Source organism: Phoca vitulina, unplaced genomic scaffold, assembly GCF_004348235.1.
Source record: "Phoca vitulina isolate PV1807 unplaced genomic scaffold, GSC_HSeal_1.0 scaffold16, whole genome shotgun sequence".
Lineage (NCBI taxonomy): Eukaryota > Metazoa > Chordata > Mammalia > Carnivora > Phocidae > Phoca > Phoca vitulina.
Window position 1 is genome coordinate 2678377 of NW_022589719.1, and position 21732 is coordinate 2700108.

Sequence of the window (21732 nt, forward strand, 5' to 3'; positions counted from 1 at the left end):
TCTCCCAATTGCCTCAGCCAGTTACTTACTAATTGAAGACAACTTATGAAAGGATTACATTAAGTGATGATTATTCAGATAATCACGTCATTTTCTACTTCATAGTATGCTCACAGACATATCAAGTCCCTGATGTTTAAATGTGGCTTATTTTACATGTGTGTACTGAAGAAACTAAGATTTTGCTCCCTGCCAGTGTATTCCAGGGATCATGACATATCTCAACGAAAGAGAGAGAGATCTAGGATGGTGCCCATCTGAGAAGTCACCTGAGCGCATCAATGTGCTCCTCTGCTGAGAGGTGGCCCAGGGCTACAGGAGCTTCTAATACTGCTATGTGATGTCCAGTTGTAGTCAGGGGGAGCAGAAACTCCTGAGTCAAAATGGCAGGCGTACCTGAAGGGCTATAGCAGCGCACACGAACAAGCTGGCTCCAACTCTGTTCAGCACCTGAGGCCTGAGTGGTTTGCTGTATCCTGTCCTTGCACTGAGCTGCATTGAGCTAAGGAAGCACGATTGTGCTTTGTAGGCCCTATATTTTTTACAGAGGTCTGGGTTTTACCTGGCATAAAGAGAGAAATAACAGTGATTTTGACTAATCGAAGCTTTTTCTTCCCCCACCCTACGGTTGGCATCAGTAGTTAAAACCCAACTGGGCAAGACTCTGAGCAGAACATTTAGCAAAGTCTAGATCTAGACACTAATGCTGGGATATCTTTCAAAGAAGCATTTTAGTAGCAAATATATTTGGGAAATTCTAAATGAAATATAATTAACCTGGTTTTATTAACCACAGGACTTGTCGGAGCCTTTGCTGTATATGGTTAGTGTCCTGAATTTATTTGGCCTTAAAACCTTTTTTTTTTTTTCCTCCCAGGCATCTTGTGGATTTGGCACTCTGTAGAATATACTAACTGAAAACTCAAGGAGGAAAATAGCCTAGTCTAGGAATTTCTAGAAAATCTCATTTATTCAGTATCATTCAACAATGAGCTCCTCAAAGGAGGGTATTTTTCAAGTTCTACAACAAAAGGTTATTGAGCACACTACTTGTCCTTTAAGTACCTGTAATTTTTATACTATTATTGAATTTTGTTGTAAAGAATGTGACTTTGTGTCTATGACTTTCTTTTCTACTGTGGTCATTAAAAGTGCAAATCATTCAACTCTACTGTCCTCTAATCGAGTGATCTCCTAAAGGCTTATTGGGATGTTGCTGGTTTGTCCCTAAGCTAAATGGTCCCAGTCTTTATATTTTTGATAAACATATTTCTCTTTGGAATGGATTTTTTGTCTCCTCTTAACCGACTGAGCCACACAGGCGCCGCCTTTTTTTTTTTTTTTTTTAAAGATTTTATTTATTTATTTGACAGAAAGAGACACAGCGAGAGAGGGAACACAAGCAGGGGGAGTGGCAGAGGGAGAAGCAGGCTTCCCGCCGAGCAGGGAGCCCGATGTGGGGCTCGATCCCAGGACCCTGGGATCATGACCTGAGCCGAAGGCAGCCGCTTAACCGACTGTTGTCTCCTCTTCATATTGCTCACCTAACTTCTAGTTTTTTATTAATAATGTAGAAGATTGCTTTCCTTTACAGTGTGGTAAATGAAGACTCGGTAATGTGCTGTCTGGGGCACAGCAACTCAAAAGCAGTACTTAGATGCCAGGTGCTTACTTAGGCTCTGGGGATGTGAAGAGGAATGATGCAGGGTTCCAGAGGCCCTGGGGGACAATTTTGCATTGTGTGAACAGGCCCAGTGGGAGTTCTGAGAAAAGGAAACAAGCAGGGATGGGAGCTGTGAGGATGGCCTGGATGGGAGGGTCGAGTGGAGCGGTGCCTGGGCTCACAGGAGGAGTAGCAGTTGGGAAAAAGGCTGATGTGTTTCCCTGAAAGGTGCTTTGCTGTGCAGTTATGGTTTCCTTTAAATCCTCCCTGTCATTGCACACTTGGCCTTTTTTGGAAAGATCAGGTAACAATAGAGGCACTTTGATTTCCTCCTGCACAGGATCTTGAAGCTTGTAACATGCAAAATCTTCTTTATTAAGTTTGAAATGACTTGGTTTGTCATTGTCCTTGTTGTTCTTGTTACTTCCTTCCTAAACAGTTGACAGTCCCAACTGGGTGACAATAAAATGAGTGTGGTATTCCTAAAAAAGAGTTTCCTAACATTACTGTCTGTGAACTCAATTCCGTGTAGCTTAGGGCAGTGGTTCTAGAAGTATGATCAGCCAGTGTCAGCATCACCTGGGACGTCATTGGAAATGAAAACACTCTACCCCACCCCAGACCTAGCAAGTCAGCAAGTCTGGGGATTCGGCTGGTGATCTGTTTTATAATGAGCCCCATTTAGGTGATTCTGATGCCCACTCATGTTTGAGAACCACATTGCCTGGGAGGTTTCGTTGAAAGCCTTCAGAGGGCTGCGTGAATGCCCTGAAACTCAATGCAGGTTTGTGTATGTGTGTTACATGCATGTTTGGAGGAAATGGAACCACAGTGTTCACTGGGGTCTCAGAACTGACCCCAACAATGTAAAAACCACCATTGAAATACCAGGATCCAGCCTTGGTGTTTCCAGTCACCACCCTGATTTAACTTCTTGATGTTTTTCACCTGGGGATCCACAATTTGATCTCAGGGGATGTTCACCTGCCTTTCTTAGTTTCTGAGCACTTTCTGGTATTGAATTACATGTAGGTGCCAGCTTCCTACCTCTTGAAGTTCAGTGGAAGCAATTGTTTCATTACAGAAACTTCTGGCTTGAATGTCTTAGAGCCAAAAGATCATGTCTGTGCAGCAACTCAGAGATTGGCATCTACAACTTCTTTGAAATAAATATTGAATTGTTTGTTTTTGTCTGAGGTTACTCATGTTGCTGTGAAATATTTACCTCTGGGTTTATGAGCAGGGAATTTTAAATGATTGTACTCAAACCAAACAAAGCACTGTCAACAAAAAAATCACCATTCACTTGTTCAGTGAGCATTTGTTGAGGGGGTCTGTGCTAGTCCATGTGCTAAGTCTTAGACACACAAGGAGGAATATCCTTCCAATCTGGAATGGGGAAAGAGGAAGGGGTGGGGTTTGGGGGAGGTTGAGCTGTGATTAGATATATAAGTAAATAAAAATCAGACTCTAAGGAAAAAATTACTAATTCTTTCTCGGGTCGGGGCATGTGGGGATGGCAATGTACATAGGAGTCTTTCACAGAAAATATGATTTTTTTCACTGGGTCTATAGGATAAGAAGGATTTTTTTATCTGGGAAAAATAGATATCATGATAAGCATTCCAGGCAGGAGTAGCAGTCTGATTGGAGCAGAGTCATGAAAGAGATCTAAATGTGTCCAAGTGATGGTGAAATTTCCAGGGTGGATAAAGTATTTGCTATCATATGACAGTATTGTAGGTGGGGAACAACAAGAAAGAAGCCTGGGAAATAGAGGTGGAAACCAGATTATAAAGGGTCTTGTGTTCTAAGCTAAGGCACTAAAGTTGTGAATCTTACTTCATAATATCAGTGTCTCGATGTTGTTAACATAAGTATTTATCTGTATACATTGCCATATAAATATATTATTTAGCTCTAAATGCAGTAATATTTCTCACATACTTTTAAACCCTCTATCATACATAGGTCATTGTGATTTTCCACACCTGTGCCGTTTTGCTCCTCTTATTCCTTTCATTTAGAATGTCTCTTCTGAGAAAAGTGAGGCCATCACAGGTAGCTGGTGATTGATCATGACCCTTATCATACAGCTACTATGTGCTAACGTCTTGCTCCAACCCTTCCAATTAGGTGTGATTCCCCATTTTACAGGAGAAAATGAAGAACAGAGAGGTCTTTTCTCTGCCACATGGTGAGTACCAATTTCTCAGCCGAGAAGTTGTGAAATGACTTACTAAAGCAGTTAGTTTGGGGACACATATACGTAAAATACAGATTTAATTGCACAAAAGTTTAATTTTGTGCAAATCCCTACATATATGACCTTGAAGCAACTCCACCTGTGTCATTTTCCTGCTAAAAAATCGTTGAGATTAGAGTGGTATGATCAGATTGTTCACCTGGCTTCTCTTTGAAGAGATGTAGGCAGAGAAAACAGTAAGATACTTTTATAATGGTCCAAACGGGAGAAATGGAGAGGAGTATGTAAGCTGCGTTACTAGGTAGATGGTTAGCCAGCCCTTGCTGGAGTCAGGCCCCTGCTGTTCTGAAGAGACTGGGACACAGGAGCCGTACACACAGGTGTTGGCTGAAACAAGCAGGAAGTTTTTTTGGCAGCCTTGAGCCTTCCCATGCACGCACTTATGGGGGCTTGAGCCTTGATTTTAGGGATGCGCTCTTGCATGTAGAAGCTATGCTAGTGTTTGTTCAAATGTTTTAATGTGGTGGGGTGGGGTACACAAAATCATTTGTGCTGAGAGTCTGCAGTGTTTATAGGCCAAGGTGGAGGCCTCATCAAGAGGAGGGCTCAGAGGAGCCAGCCTGGAGTTTGCTCAAAGAGAGAATCTTTGTCAGTGGCCTCCTTTGCTTTTCTTTGGAAACCAACTTAGTTTTGGTCTTTATAGTTTTACTTCCCCTCTCTAGGGTAAAAAACACAAAAAGAAAAAAAAATTCAAAATAAACAGAACTTGTCTCCTAAAAGCCTAGAGCAGAGTGGGCTGAAATCTCTTATTCCTTGCTTCATTTTCCCTTGACTCCACAAATGCCTTCTAGATCTTTCCAGAGAATATCCCTTCACAATAGAAGATAGCCCCAAGTCTATTTTTACTACTTAAGTTGACTAGGAGAAGAAATATGAAGAGAGGAAGAAGATCCAAGAGAAGAGATCATCCAAGAAAAGACACCACGAGATGATGTTAAGATTTATTTATAGCTTGCTAGTTCTTTCAGTAGATACTGCCCTTCTTGGCAGAATTGTCCAAATTGTTATCCTTCGTCATTGTCCTAACTCTCCTTCTACTGAGGAAGAGTTTTGGGAAGAGCTTTGACAACTTCCTAGAAGTTAGGGGCCAAAATAAAGAGTGATTGAAGGAGACAATAAATAATAGGCACGGAAGGTCTCTGAATTCTTAGGGTCTATAATCGGACCGTCTTGTTGTTTAGATTGAGACCTGGTTTTAGAATTGTACCAGTGACAATGTTTTTTTGACCTTTGATTTCTCTGTAAGTTGTAGGATGTTTCTGGTAGTAAATGAAATTACTTTGTAACCTCTCTGTGAAGAAATAATTTCTCATCTGACAACTTGTTTGAAAGAATGATTTGTCAAAATAGAGGGTTAGTTTTGGTTTTCACCCCACCTGGATTCCGCATGTGTATTTGTCACCAAGGACTTCATTTTCCAAGGCTTCAAAGCAGATAGAAAAACCATGTTTCTCTCTTCATTACTTTCTCTCTTTGGCACCTGTTTGTGAACACTCATTAAGAGAGATAAGAGATGTTTCAGTAAATATTGACTGTCCAGGAAAAACTGTTTAATTCTAAAAATTCTCTTTGTCATCCTGAAGCTGGGTTCTTCCATTCTCCTCTATCCTGCGCATAGTCTAACACTAGAATTACAAACAGTCCTACAAAGGTAAAAAGTAATCATACCAACTGGAAATGGACAAGATCTTAGAAAATATACAATTCCTATTGTTTACCAAAGAGAAAACAGAGGTCCCCAAAGGACAAGGGTTCTTTTTTAAATCACAGCTCAACCAGATTCAAATGTAACACATGTGCATGTAATTCATAGCAGGCGAAAGACACTGTAAAGGTGCTGTGGGACACACAAAGGTAAATAAAACCAGACTATTCCTTCTGAATGAATAAGGAAGTTAGAAAAGTACATCCACAGCTCTGCATATGATGTAACATAACAAAGATATAAAATTAAAGTGCAAGAGGGAAATTCTTTTCAGTTGAGGGTGAAACTTTGTTATACAATAAAATGAATATGACAATAGAACATGTATGGTTCAGTGTTAGGCATTTAGGAGCTTGTAAAAACATCACTGTTCTACTCTGGGATGCAGATGCAGCTCTACCATAACCCACCCTCTCACCTATAAGCAGATATATAAAAACATAAATCTGGGGTGTTGGCATCAATACTAGATAACCTCTCTGTGCAGTAAAATTCTCTTTGGATACAAGTATTTCAGTATTTATAGATTTTTTATTTTCTCTACTGGTCAGAATTACATTGATTTTAAACAGATTTAATCACTAGTTAAAGAAGCATGAGTTATTCATGGCAGAAAGTAAACCAACTTGGTTGATTTAGAAAGCTATTCTGCTTTTATTCTACTCTTGTTTTCTTACTTAGAAGGAATTGTTTTCTCCATCTGCAGTAGAACACCTAAATTTGTATAGCCTATAAAGGTGGTCTGTGACCAGGGCAAGTCCATGGAGTATCGAGAAACTGTATTCTTTTAATGTTAGTCACTTAATATTAACACCAGATATACTGATCAGGGCTCAGAGAGATCTTAGAGTGTTAGCATTTCTGGGTTTGGCTGGATAATGTACTGATCAAATCCATGAGAATTTGTGTGAAAATTTAGATAGAATTCAAGTGGAAATCCTCAGTGAACAGATGAAGGTGTCAGCTTAAAAAGAGCTCAGGACTGGTATGTCCTGAAATGATGGGACAGGGGAATTGAGTATGTCCTGAAATGATGGGACAGGGGAATTCATGAGATAAGATGAACACTATGAGAGGAAAAATATAGAAACAGTATGATCAAGAACAACAATAACAGCTAATCATTTTTGAGAAATTACTACATGATAAGCATTGTACTACATGCTTACTGAAATTACCAGATTGTCCCAGGAGTTATTATTTATCCACATTTTTCAAATGTAGGATCAAGGTTCAGCGATGTTAAGTAAATTTACCAGAGTCATACAAACAATAGTTATAGGGCTGGGACTGGGGTGCAGGTGACTCATTTGTCCCCATTTGCCTAGAAGTTTCCTAGTTGTAGCACTGAAGGTCAGCTATCTCAGGACTCCCTCAGTCCTAGGCAAACTGGGACAACTGGTCACATTAACTGGCACCCAGAGCTGCTGGATTCCAAAGGTCAGGCTTTTAGTTGGTATGTTATACCTCTTCCACTGAGGAGAAAGAGAGCCAACAACCAGAGATGGAACCTTGGGAAATGTTAACAACTTAAAAAATTGGAGAAGTCTACAAGGTCCTTACTCGTAGGACTGTGTCTGTATTCTTTGCCTGTTTTATCCCCAGTCCCTAGCACTACGTCTAGGACAGAGTACATGCTCAGTAAATACATGTGTAGTTCGTAAATTGATGACTGGTGATTAGTGATTGGATGAATGAAGAGGTAAGAGGATGAATAGGGCAATATCATATCCCAGAAGGGTCAAGAAGAGAACACTTAGATTGAAATGGCAAATATTGCAACAAATAATTGTTACTGATTAAAGGGTGATGGGTTTGTAAACTAATGGTCATGAGAAACTTCAGGATTTAGACTTTGAGAGGGTCGCTTGGAAGCTTGCAAACATTTAGGAGAGGATGAAGATGCATAAATGGAGGTGCCTGCTGGTGGTAGACACTGGGAACCAAGAGCTGGCTCTAGGGAATAGGTAAGGAAAGGGTGAGCCCAAACAAGCTGTTGTTGTTTTTTTTTTTTTCTTTTTCCTTTGCTTAAAGAGAGAGGCTACTCAATTAAAGGAAAAGGGCAAGACTCGTTGGAGAGTAACAAAATTACACACTGAGCAGTAAGAGAAACACCATAGGAAAGGGTTTCTTCCTGACTCAAGAAGGGGTGGAGGCTGGAACAAAGAAGAATTGACACTGGAAGGACATTGGAACTTCTTCCTAAGAGATGCATAGTGGCATCTCAAAGAGACCAAGCTACGGCGCACTTTTCTTTTAGTCTTTACCTTTTCAGGCTGAACGCCTCATGTTTCATTAAACTGAGATGAGTTTAAGTCCCTCATTATGCTTTTGGATCTCTTCTGATGGGTCCTGTGTGTGTCAACCCCATCTTTAATAGTCTGTGTTCTAAAAGGAACATGATATCCAATTACAGTGTGACTAGCACACAATAGAACATGGCTATCACCTCTCTTATTCTGGACCTGAAACTTTCTGTGCAGGTTACAATTTCATTAGCCTTGTGTTTTGCAAGCCACTTCAGACCTCAGATTTATCTTCTTGTTTCTTTCACTTATTTTGCTGATGTGCGCCACCGTGAAAGAAGCAATACTGCTTTAGCTATGGGAGAGGCATCTGCACCCTATCTTGTCTATCATTAATAAACCCCCAAGCTCTGTTCTCATTCCCAAGCTACTAATGCCTGGTAATGATTTCCAAGTCAGAACACACACACAGCTGGATATTCAAACCCCAGGTTAAATTTTGTTTTCTGACACATCACCTGTTTTGAGTTTGGAAGTAAGACTAGATGTGTTATGAAAGTTATTCAAGAAAGTGGAATATGGGATTATGAAAAGATTCACTCCTTTGACCTAACCGCTACCAAACCCCTGACAAAAATGTTTCCCTTGATCTCTGAAATCAACCTGCAGAACTTTTAGCTCCTGAGGCAGGTACCATTACAGTTGTTGTGCTATTAAAATTTCTGCAGAGCCACTTTTCTCAAAGGGTAGGAAAATTGTTTGGGGCTAGGTTGGGATTGGTTTGATTGCTGCTGATATAAACATTTCTGAATTGTGTTTCTTACATGCCCAAATAACCTAAGAACCTCAAATTAAAGAACAAAGCAGATTGACTAGGCACGACCAGACTTTTTTTTAAAGCAAAATTGAGTACAATAATAACAGCTTTCAGAAATTGTGAAAATGTCAATGCAAGAAAATTAGTTCTAATATAAGCTTAGCCATAGAATTTTATTGAGGAAATTCTCATCTGAGCATGGAGCATTTAAATAATGAATTTACAAGGAGAAACACAAGGAAATCACAGAAAGCCATTACTTACAATAAGAAAAAACAAGTACACTTTAATGATTATAGATTTGAGTGTGGAATATTTTGCCTGATTTTTGTTTCATTGCCTCTTTGTCATTGGAGGGCTGTCAGATGATTTGGGTAAGTATCATGGGTGAATGTCTTTGTGTTTGCTCAGCAGAGAACAACAGTTGCAATATGTAAATAGGGTGCCTCTTCCCTTTGGATGCCTTCAGATATGTATAATAGATTAAGTTGGCTTTGTGCAGAGCAAACAGGTCTGTATTACCAAGAATATGAATGATGTCGGTTTCCATAATTGCTAACATCTGGCTTTCCATAAATCTGTTAAATTGCATGGAAGCAGAATTAGATTTCTGTGTCATAAGTAAAGCAATTACATGGAACTCTGTAGGCAATATGGTCCTATATTCAACTGTGAAATCCTTTCATTTTGGAGAAGCAAAAGCAAATCCAGATTTAGTCCCCTGCTTTTATTGCACACACTAGGTGTGTTCATCTTTATGCTCAGGTTTCTTAATTTATGAGAGGAAAACACTGCCAATATGCTTGCAACTTTGTAAATGCAAAAATAACCAAATGTTAAAAAATCAGATTATAGTTGGCCATTAATTGCCAATTTAGAGATGATTTTAGAGAAGACCATAAGTTAAAGATCCTTTTGTAGCTACTGGTTGGAATCTTGAAATTACTCTTCCAGACAATTTCTCAAGTGCTTTGTTAGTGGACCTTCCTTGTCCTTGTCCTCAAGCATTTGGCAGGAAACTGGAGTGGGGAGGGAAGAAGGAAGGTTGCCTTCCTATTTCAGTATGGTTACTATTTTGCTATAGTTACTGTACTTTGAACCAGACTTATGGGCTTTCCCAGATGAAAACTCAACAATAAAATGTGTTCCCTGAAGGGGAAGGTTGCATTTATGTCTTATGCTTACTGAACACCCATAAGACCAAATTTTTGTAAAATAGGCTTTATAATAGTAATGAGTTTATAGACTTCCTAGATTTAAGTAAGTTAAATAAATACATTGTACAGCCACAATGCATTCTGGTGTACTTGGCACTGAGGAGAGAAAATGGAAAAAAGATTTAGTCCTTGCCCTCAATGAGCTCGCTCTCTATCTATGGGGATGGGTATATTAAATACGTAACTCCTAAGAGATAAATGCAAGGATAGCATTGCGGATAAAGTAGAGTCAATAGTGACTGTTTTGCAGAATGAGGAATGGTGATGCTTGATCCTGATTTTGAAGACTGCACAGGAATGAAGATAGCATAGGAAGGGAAGTGCTTACCTTATTAATTAGTTAATTTGTATGTCAACCCATTCCATACAGGCTAAAAAAAAGTAGAGTAGGGATGGGGTGAGCACTCCCATAATAAGAAAATGCATGTCCAAGGCACAGACAGAGGAAACAACATGAACTCTTTGTGGATAACCCATTGCTTTTGAACAAAAAGGCGATGAGACAAAAGCTAACAATTGAAATGTTAGATCAGGGCTTATATGATATTCTAGGAGTTTAAATCTTCCATTATAAATGTCAGAGAACTACTGACAGGTAGTAAGCAGAGGAGTGACATGGACAAATTTGCTTTTTAGAACACCACTCCCCTGTGAAAGATATTTAAAGTAGTGATTCTCATCTGGCTGAACAGAGCCCAGAAGTCTGGATCCTACTTTATACCAATTAAATTAGAGTCTAGTGGTAGTGATCCTGGGCACCAGTACTTTTTAAAGGCTCCTCAGATGTTTCTATTGAGCCCACAATAAAAAATCATGGGATTAGAGTGAGAAGTGACTGGAGTCAGGGAGACCAGATAGGAGGCTAAGGCAATAGGGACAAGTGTGAAGAGCTGAGCTAAGACAGAGTTCAGAGAAATCTGAATTTTATTTTTTATGATTACATGTGTGATGAGCCATCAGTTTATCTATCAATTTACTTTCTATCTGTATCTCCTGGACATCCAAACTAGATTGTAAGTGATGAGAGAAGTGTAAGACTGAATATTTTAATTATCACTTTAGCAAAAACCAAGGAGTGAGAATAATGCAAACATACCACTTTAGTATTGTTCCAAGATAGGATATACCACCAACATTGTCACTGCAATGAGAGTTCAAGGAGGTGAATGATTACTATGAATTGGCATAATATTGGGAGATGCTTAATTGAGGAGGTAGGGCTTGAACTTTGTCTTAAATATCCATGTTCTTTAAGTCAGGAAACAAATATTTGAGTTCTTATGTTATCTGCAGTTTTATTTTGAAAAGACCATAAATTGGGGTGCCTGGGTGATTCAGTTGGTTAAGCTTCCAACTCTTGATTTTGGCTCAGGTTATGATCTCAGGGTTGTGAGACTGAGCCGGGCTCCAGGCTCCATGCCCCTTCCCCGCTCTCCTTCCCTCTCTCTCTCTCTCTCCCCCTCTTTCTCAATAAATAAATAAATAAATAACATAAACTAGTTGGGTATGGTTTTAAACAGGTGATAAATAAGTGTCAGAGAGGCTAAATAATGTGACCAAAGACATACAGTCATGTGTAAAATGCCTTGTACATAGTAAGCACTCAATTAAATGGAAGAGCATGGTTTCAAACAGGGGTCACTTGATTCCCACATCCAATGCTACTTTTAGTGGGAAGAGTTAGAGGAAGAAGATTGGGGAGATGAGAAAGTTTTCTAGGTAGGAGCACCTTATGGTCAAATGTGTTGAGAACAACACGGGCACGATGAGGAACAGTGAAGATGTAACTGAGGTCAGATTATAGTTGACTTGTGATCTAGGTAATTTAAGTTGGGTTCATTTCCACAGTTTTCAAGGGAGGAATCATTTTTCATTAATTTAATATCTTTTTTAAATTTTATTATGTTACGTTAGTCACCATACAATACATGATTAGTTTTTGATGTGGTGATCCACGATCCTTTGTTTTCGTATAATACCCAGTGCTCCATGCAGTACGTGCCCTTCTTAATACCCATCACCAGGCTAACCAATCCCCCCCTCCCCCCTCCCCTCTAAAACCCTGTTTGTTTCTCAGAGTCCATAGCCTCTCATGGTTCATCTCTCCCTCCGATTTCCCCCCCTTCATTTTTCCCTTCCTTCTCCTAATGTCCTCCATGCTATTCCTTATGTTCCACAAATAAGTGAAACCATATAATAATATCTTTACTGAGGCTACATTAGATGGGACAAAGACAAAAAACAAATCTTGGAATAAATTAGCTTCTAAAAATATTGTATGAACTCCGTAACACTTTCTACTTTGTACCTCTGCTGTGAAACCAAGTTTTATACCAGTAACAGTGAATGCAGTCAGCAAGGAAAGATAGGTCATTTCTTTCTCATTATTTTTAAGTCACAGTAGTTTCAAAATTCTAGCAAATTTTGAGTCATTATATTCTCAGAATTTCAACTAAAGAGGATCCATGTAAGATCTTATCTTTGAAAATGAGTTGCAATATCTAGATGGTAAATAGTTGAAAGTAGATAAAATCACACAACATTCTAGTATTCTGAAAGATGACTTTAGACCTTGAGTTGGCACAGAAAAGAACTCTCCTGCATATGTTGGAAGGCCCAGGATACATCCCTTGCTCCAGCATGGTACTAGATGTCTGACCACTTATTCATCTCTGTGCCTTAGTTTCCTCTTTTGTAAATTGGAATAACTATTTCCATCTTGCAATCATATGGCATAATTCATGGAAAAGCTTTGAAAAACTTTGAAACAATACATAAGGACAGCGTACTACCAGTAGAATTGATATTATGCCTTTTTAAGCACTTTATTGCTTTGAGTACTTTAGGAGAAAAGGCCACTTACAGTTATTTTTTCTTTAATTTAGCTATAACCCTTAACCAAATGCCTATAACCTTGTACATATTTAACTCAAAATTTAGGATGTAGATTAAGTTAATTTATACTGTTCTTAATCTAACTTACTAGAGGGGGTTAAACCTGAGTGGTGCAGTTGGTTGAGCCACTGACTCTTGGTTTCAGCTGGGGTCATGATGTTGGGGTCGTGGAATCGAGCCCTAGGTCAGGCTCCATGCTCCGTGTGGAGTCTGCTTAGGACTCTTTCCTCCTCTCCCTCTGCCCCTGCCCCCCTCAAATAAATAAATCTTTAACCCCCCCAATCAGAAGCCTACCAATAGTTATCTCTGTGTACTCCTGTGTTCATCCTTATCACTGTTGTAAGGACAGTGTCTTACATGTCATCATCAACATTTATAATACCCAGTGTGCAAAAAAACCTTGTGCCTAGAAGACTTGGAAAAAATGTATTGGAATCAATGTTATCATCATCTGAAGGATATTTTAAGGACATGGCAGTAGATTAATCAGTGGAGTAGAAGACTCCAACAGACATATGACCAGTAGTATCTTTACGTAGTGTAAAGTCTGTCATAGATAAGAAAAATCAAGTAAACTTTTCTTAAGTGGTCTCAGAGCTAGGACCAGTAAGTAGAAGTAACTGGAAAATAGATTCCATTTCCATTTAAGGAAGACATTTCTAAAAGAGTTATTCAGTGATGGAATTGGCTGCCTTTTGTGGTAATAGATGGCCCACCGGGAAAAGGCTCAAACCAGAACTGGACAGCTCTGTGTTTGGGATGTTGTTAAGGTCACTCAAGCTTTGAATGTCAGGGAAGGCTGACTGGATTTATGCTTTCCTTCCATATTTAGCTGTCATTCAAAAACAGCAAAATATATGTGTGTCTTCCATCAGCATCCATGCCATGCATACGATAGCTCTCAGATGGTTTTGTGTGTGGGGGGAGGGGACAAAAATGCTTTTGGCCCTTCGGATGGAGGGGATTCGATTAGGTAAGACACCTACCAGGATGGGCAGTCTAATTGGCTCAGGGTTGTCCTAATTGCCCACTTGTTCCTACTCAGTGGCTAATCTATTCACACCTTTACTAAAAGACCCAGATCTCCATAGGATGTATCTACACTGTTAATGAATTAGCACTATTTATGGCCTCTGGATGGTATAGTTCTTGAGAATATCCTAAAACTAGTTTAGAGCTGCTACTGGATAATTTAGTAATTGGAGTCCAACAGCTGCAGGTTCGAGTATCAGACCTGCCACTAATTAGCTATATGACAGTAGGCATGTTATTTCACTTCTGTGAGCCTCAGCCTCATTATTTGCAAAATAGAGATAAGAAAAGATGCTCCTACACAGAGCTGCTTTGTAGAGTAAATGAGATAATGCATGTGAACAGCTTGGCACAGTACCTGGCACAAGGTAAATGCTCAGCAATGTTAATCAATGCTATTGTAAAGGATTACTATTTTCTAATAACAATCTTGGCTAGATTCTAAACTCTGTGCCTTCTTTATTGCAGACATTGATGAATGTGCCTTAAGAACTCATACCTGTTGGAATGATTCTGCCTGCATTAACCTGGCAGGGGGCTTTGACTGCCTCTGTCCCTCTGGGCCCTCCTGCTCTGGCGACTGCCCCCATGAAGGAGGACTGAAGCGCAATGGACAGGTGTGGACCTTGAAAGAAGACAGGTGTTCTGTCTGTTCCTGCAAGGTGAGGCTAATAGAGTGCAGCAGGAATTGTAACTGTTCTTTTCCTTCCTTCACTCTCTTCTCTTCCACTCCACCTCTTTCCCCCAGGTGTTGACTTGTGGGTCTCCTGTAGTTTCTGAAAAGACTTCTCCTGTTCTGATCCATGCTACAGCTAATGATGATGCTGAGTGGCAGGCAAACCTGTTTTGAATTGATCATGCTGTTAGTGAGAAGTGAGGTGTGTAGTTGAGAAGAGACAGCAGAGCACAGAGGGAGTGGGGCAGAGAAGCCAATGTTAGTCCTCCCACCGAGAATCTGCAGTGCCTTTCATGCTGGTTGGGTGAGAGCTTTAATGAGCCCTTATCCCATACACAGACTTGCTGATTAAAACTACTCTTTGCCTGAAATGATCACCTACAGGAACTTGCTCATTTTTGTGGTGACATCATCCAGAAAAGCAAGGCTCACAGGCTTATTTCCAGTGGTCAGAGACAGGTGGACCTCTATTTTGAACAAATGGTAATGATAGTATGAGGCCTTCTGGTAAATGATATCTTCTTTCTGTTCGCATTGCTGGGCTGGCTATTCCTTACATTAAGTTGTTTGGAAAAGTGAGTTTAATGCTTATGAAAATAAAATTCTGTCATCACCCAGTTTTGCTTTATGTTTTGCAGAATGGGCCTATTAAAATGTTTGATTTCCTTGTGCTTTATTTCTTCTTTTGTTGATCTTGCCTATTCATTTTCCTTTGATATTACTTTACTGTAGCCCTTGCATTGTATTTTTTATGTCTTTTGGGATGGAACTTTTTAATCTTGCACTTTATGGTCATGGGAATCATGAGAAATGACTTGTTTAGTAGCCTCTTAGGGAGCTGGTGTCCTGATAAATTCAGAGTTCTCTCTGGAAACAGAGTTGAAAAGTCATTCAGTTCATTCACCTGCCTTCAAGTCTGCCACACCTCCAAAAGACCTGGGGGCCCCTATTTAGGAAAGCTAAACCAAGTGTTTATATCATCACCCCATAAAGCTCATTTTTTATCTTATGTATTCATCTAGTTCCACACATCCAAACATAGGTCCAGTGACCCCCTTTTCTGAGTACCTCCTATGTTCTAAGCACTCTGTAATTTAAAAACAGCATCACACTTAATTCTTATAACACAGCTTCAAAAGATAAAGTTTTAAGTTTTAGGGCAAATAATGTGCCCTAAATATCACAGGATATAAATATCTAAGCAGGGAGTTGAATTCTACTGGCTTGCCCCAAATTTCATAGTTTTCTTATCTGGCCACATGTGCTATAACACTCTACAGATGGATACCTGTTGATATATTTAAAACCAATTAAGCAGTCAATCCAACTTGACTGAGCTCAAACTCTAAACTTTGTACTATATTAATGATCGTGTGGGGCGCTGACTCAAAGGGCAAAGGTTTTAGCAAAGGAAAAGCGTGTTGTGGTTTAGAATCGTTGAGGAAGTTTTGTGGAAGGGGTTGGCAATTAGGTCTCCATTCAGCCAGCAAAACAAGAATGGATTCCTTTATTAGTTCTCTAGAAAATAGTGTTTTCCCCAAACTTATGAGGAACAACAACCTGACCCCAAATCCTTTTTAGGTTTTATAGGGCCCCAGCCCCTGGAATAAGCAAGATATTTTAGTTGAGTCTTTGACTAGAGTATGAAACCAAAATTTTTTAGTTTTTGTTTTATTTAAGCCCATGGGAGGGAACTTACCAATCACTAAACTTACCAAAGTTTCATTAATTAATCATGCTAATAATCCAGTGTACGTTGATATATTCTGCTTTGACCCCTAAAATCTCTCCAAAGTCATGAGAATTTGAAATTGCCATAAGAGATGAACAATCCTTGTAATCCTATACTGTTAATATAACTCCCCTCTACCACCCCCACCCCCCACCTCTTAATGAATAAAGTACGGGAAGATTTCTTTACATAAATCTTTGGCTGGTTTATTTTCCAGTTGCATTTATTACTCATGAATAGCATAGCTTCAAGAGCTTGTAGAGGGAGAGGAAGGCCTGGATTTAGGAGCTAAATTAAAAATCCTAAATAAAATTCTGTAGGACATTCCCAAAAGACAAACTTATATGTGACCCCGCTTTTTTCTTTCCATTATTTGCATCTGAAAGTGTCTTATTCTAATTTCATAAGAAATAGCTTCAGTACTTAAGCATCCAAATGGATTACAATAGCATCAACTTGAAGACTATGAAGTAAAATCAAGGCTGGGACATAAATCCTGGCTCTTTAACCATACTCTTGTTTCAAATTCAAATAAAACCAAATCACATAATAGCAGAATTACATAAGCCAACAAAGGGTGAAGGCTTACTGTTAAAAGAAGCAGAGTCGAGCAGTCTACAGATTCAGAGCAATCCCTATCAAAATATCAATAGTATTTTTCATAAAGCTAGAATAAATAATCCTAAAACTTGTATGGAACCACAAAGCAATCTTGGGAAGGAACAAGTCTGGAGGTATCACAATCCCAGATTTCAGATATACCATAAAGCTATATTGACCAAAACAGTATGGTACTGGCACAAAAATAGACATAGGTCAGTGGAAAAGAATAGAGAGCCCAGAATTGAATCCACACTTAAGTGGTCAATCTACAACAAAAGCAGCAAGAATATATAATGGTGAAAAGTCAGTCTCTTTGATAAATGGTGTTGAGAAAATTGGACAGCTACATGCAAAAGAATAAAACTGGATCACTTTCTTAAACTTATACACAAAAATAAACTCAAAATGGATTAAAGAACTAAATATGAGGCCTGAAGCCATAAAACTCTTAAAAGAAAACATTGGCAGTAATTTCTTTGCCATCAGACTTAATAACATCTTTCTAGATATGTCTCCTAAGGCTAAGGGAAACGAAAGTAAAAATAAACCATTGGGACTGTTACAAAATAAAATTCTTTGGCATAGCAGAGGAAACCAATAATAAAATGAAAAGGCATCCTACATAATGGAAGAAGATATTTGCAAATAATGTATCTGATAAAGGGCTAATATCCAAAATAAAGAACTGAGACTAAACACCAAAAATAATCTGATTAAAAATGGCCAGAGACCTGAATAGACATTTTTCCAAATAAGACATACAGTTAGCCAACAAGCACATAAAAAGATGCTCAGCATCATTAGTCATTAGGGAAATGCAAATCAAAACCACAATGAGATATCACCTCATACTAGTCAGAATGGCCAGTATCGAAAAGATAAGAAACAAATGCTGGCAAGGATGTGAAGGAAAGGGAACCCTTATGTACTGTTGGTGGGAATGTAAATTGGTACAACCACTGTGGAAAAGAGTAGGGAGGTTCCTCAAAAGTTAAAAATAGAAATGCCATATAATCCAGTAATTCTACTACTGGGTATTTACCCAAAGAAAATGAAAACAGTAATTTGGAAAGATATACACATTCCTGTGTTTATTGCTACATTATTTACAATAGCCAAGATATAGAAGCAACCCAAGTGTCCATCAATAGATGAATGGGTAGGGGGTGCCGGGGTGGCTCAGTCGTTAAGCGTCTGCCTTCTGCTCAGGTCATGATCCCAGGGTCCTGGGATCGAGCCCCGCATCCGGCTCCGCGGGGAGCCTGCTTCTCCCTCTCCCACTCCCCCTGCTTACGTTCCCTCTCTCGCTGTGTCTCTCTCTGTCAAATAAATAAAAAATCTTAAAAAAAAAAAAATAGATGAATGGGTAAAGAAGATGTGGTATACATACGCACATATGGAATGATGGAATATTACTCAGCCATAAAAAGAATGAAATCTTGCCATTTACAACAACATGGATGGACCTAGAGAGTGTTATGATAAGTCAGAGTAAGATAAATACCCCATGATTTAACTCATGTGGAATCTAAACAAATGAACAAACCAAAAAAAGAAACATAAATATAGAGAACAAACTAATGGTTGCTGAAGGATTGGGAGTTGGGTAGATGGGTGAAATAGATGTAGGAGTTTCAAAGGTGTAAACTTCCAGTTATAAAATAAATAAGATGGAGATGAAAAGTACAGCATAGGGAATGTAGTCAATAATGTTGTATGGTGACAAATGGTGACTATACTTATTGTGGTCTTGTATAGTGGTATTGTGGTGTTTTATATATTGAGTAATGTATAGAGTTGTCAAATCAATATGTTGGACATGTGAAACTAATATAATATTGTATGTCAACTATTCTTCAATTAGAAATTTAAAAAGAACAATGCTTAGGTTATCAGGAGAAAAGGATGATGGCAGGGTGATGGCATCATGAAATTCTCAGGCAAGTTCGGATAGAACCACCTTCACTTCATGAAAAAAAAACTAATGTGGGATTGAGGTATAAATATTACAAAAATTGGGGTGGGGAGTGCAGATTAATACCCACTTGAACAAAATTAGATCACACAATTGAAGAAACAATTTAGATAAAACTTCTCTAGACCCTCAAATTAAAGCAAGAGCTCAAACAAGATAGGCAAAAAGGCAAGATCATTAAACAAGAGAAAGAGGAGAGTGGCTCTTGGAGAATGAGTTGAAGGGAAAAGCTATGCAATATGAAGCCTACCTCAGAAGCTTCTTGGGATCAAACCTGTACTGATGCCATGGAGATGGGGGGAAAACCCATCGATTTTGAGGGGGAAAGGTGGAGAAGAAACATGATTACATGATGGATATGGAATCTGACAGTAATAATGTAGCACACAGTGGGCTTTCCTGAAGAGAATACAACAAATGTAACAAAACCAATTTTATAGACAAAAGAGAAGGATGACTGTGATTTGTACACCTAAAGGATTCTCTTACTAGGACAAGACCAGTCAGTATAAAGTCATCAGGACCAGCACTAGTTCCATAAGCATGAGGACCAGATAAGGTCGGAGTATCTTGGGAAATTTCAGATTGGCTTCAGACTTTCCTCAAATATGTAAAAAGACAGTGGAACAATTATTTGCAGACTATGGTGGGGGACAAACCTTTGAGCTAGGAACTCACAAATACTTCTTACATTGTATGCTTTAGTTGGTAGAATACGTATTAAAAGAAGAATCAAAGAATTTATGAATATGAAGAAAAAAAGAAAAACTATACAAGCAAGAAGTCAGAAGGCACTCAGTCTCATACACAGGGTTGTCATATCATAAGGAGATTAATAACTGATGTTTCAAGATTATCCTTCAGATGGAGACTATAAATAAAACATGTACTGGCATGCTAATGGTGAAATTGGTGTATTTATTCATAGATTTTTTTAGCCACTGAATTAAAATCCTTTTATCTTCATATTTTGACCCAGGGCTTATATTATCCAAGGACAGTTAGCCTCTTTAGATAGTATTCAAAATAAATACTCTGCTATATGACTCTTATATTATACTTGGAAGATGGAGTATCATCTCCCTCCTTTAGACTTAGAAGAAAGTTGAATTTAAAAGTTGACAAAGCCAGAAATCAACCTTTCTCACCTTAGACTCTTATTCCTGGGTTCTGTTCCCTTCCCTTGAACTCCTTGGAATTTTGAACTTCCAGGCATTCTACCAGGAACAAGAAGACCTGGATTCTATTCCTGGCATTGCTAATAAGTGGCTTTGTGACCCTGAGCAAATGACTTAGCATTAAAGCCTCTTTGCTCAGCTGTACAATGAGAAGATTGGCTAGATGATTGCAGAAGTTCTTTCTGGCTCTGAAATTCTGTAAGTCTGGAAACGCCTGCTAGTGACATTTATGCCCTCAGTATTCCTCTTTCACCCTTTCCAAAATGTTTTCAGTTTGGGGCTTAAAATCATTATTCATGTAGACCTTTCAAATCCTTTCCAGGATTTTCTCTTTTCTTTCTTGCCAGCAGCTGGTATTTCTACATTGACTTTACAGTAGGTATTATGCATACATTTCTTTGCATATTATACATTGAAATAAGATTAGTATGTCATCACATACAAATTATCCTTTTGAATTCTTTACAATAAGAAGAGCAGTAATTTGGGTCAATTTCATATTTGAAGGTTTAAATATTTAAATGGTTTAAAAGTAACCTGGATTACACAACAAATTGCATTTTTCCACAAGGTTTTCAGCCCATCTAACACCTGCTTAAAAATGTCGGGCTTCAAGATGTCTGAATATCACTATAGGGCTGAGTACACCAGCATTAGTCCATTCATTTTATGCACATAACCGTAGGAATTTTTTCTTAAAGTTTTCTTGAAACAGAAGTTTTACATGAAAAGGTTGAACACCTATGCTGAGGTGTTCTGTCATCTAGTTGTGTTATTTTATCCCATTTAGGTATAAAATACAGCACAAAAATTTTAACTTTATATATATATATGTGTGTGTGTGTGTATATATATCTATCTATATAATATATATATAAGTTATTCAACAGAAAGGGTTGATAAATAGTAGAAGGGTAGAGTTGGAGTGAAATTCTTGTCAAAGTCTTACCCTAGTTTTTGGTTCTATATATAATTTCAGGGCATCCTCACCATGACAAGAAGCAGATGAAACACCTGTGATAAATAATTGGGACATCCATGAAAGTGGACATTTAAATAGGTACTATTGAGTGATAGTACATAGTATAGCCCAACATAATTTCTCCTGTACCTTAGCCACATATTATCTAAAGTCAAGTCTTAATTTGATTTTTAAAGGACACATGGAAATGAAGAGACCTGGTGTGGAAGAGAGAGTAAGGGGAACAATGTCATTGATAATTCTGTATAGATACTTTTGGGCAATTCCTTCCTCCACCCCAGGATCTTCCTCCTGTCATAAGGGTAGAGGTAGAAATGAGCTAACATTTCTCATGTGTCTGGCACTGTAAGTGTCCCCTCATACTTTAACAACAACCTTATGAAGTAAATATAAGTATCTCTTTACAGAAGAAACAGAAACTCGTTTCACACAAGTTAAGTGGTGAAGAAGTGAAACTAAGATATCCATGACAAAATTCCCAGGTCTCCACTTAGAGAAACAGGTTCCCAGCCCTACTGCTCTGCCTGGGTGTGGTTCTGTGAAATCTGCAAGATATTTTACATTTCCGAGCCAGGGTTTTATCAGTAAGACTGGGTTAATATCTACGGACACACTTGCTGTGAGAGTGAACTAAGATAAAGGTATATTTGAAGTACTCAGCTCAGAGCCTTGCAGAGAGCTGTCTATAAGTAATCACTTACCAAAAATGAGTCAAAGTTATTTTAAAGACCACTCCCCCCCCCCC

General features: G+C 38.6%; 1 protein-coding gene across 2 annotated transcripts in view; it reads left to right on the top strand.

The window, feature by feature from the left end:
• The window catches only part of NELL1 (neural EGFL like 1), a 794433-nt gene that overhangs the window by 760994 nt on the left and 11707 nt on the right, over positions 1-21732 (top strand). For both annotated transcript variants that reach the window (XM_032413839.1, XM_032413840.1), the window contains one exon: positions 14310-14503. In XM_032413839.1, coding sequence (XP_032269730.1) covers positions 14310-14503 — 194 coding nt within the window. The remainder of the gene's footprint in view (positions 1-14309; positions 14504-21732) is intronic.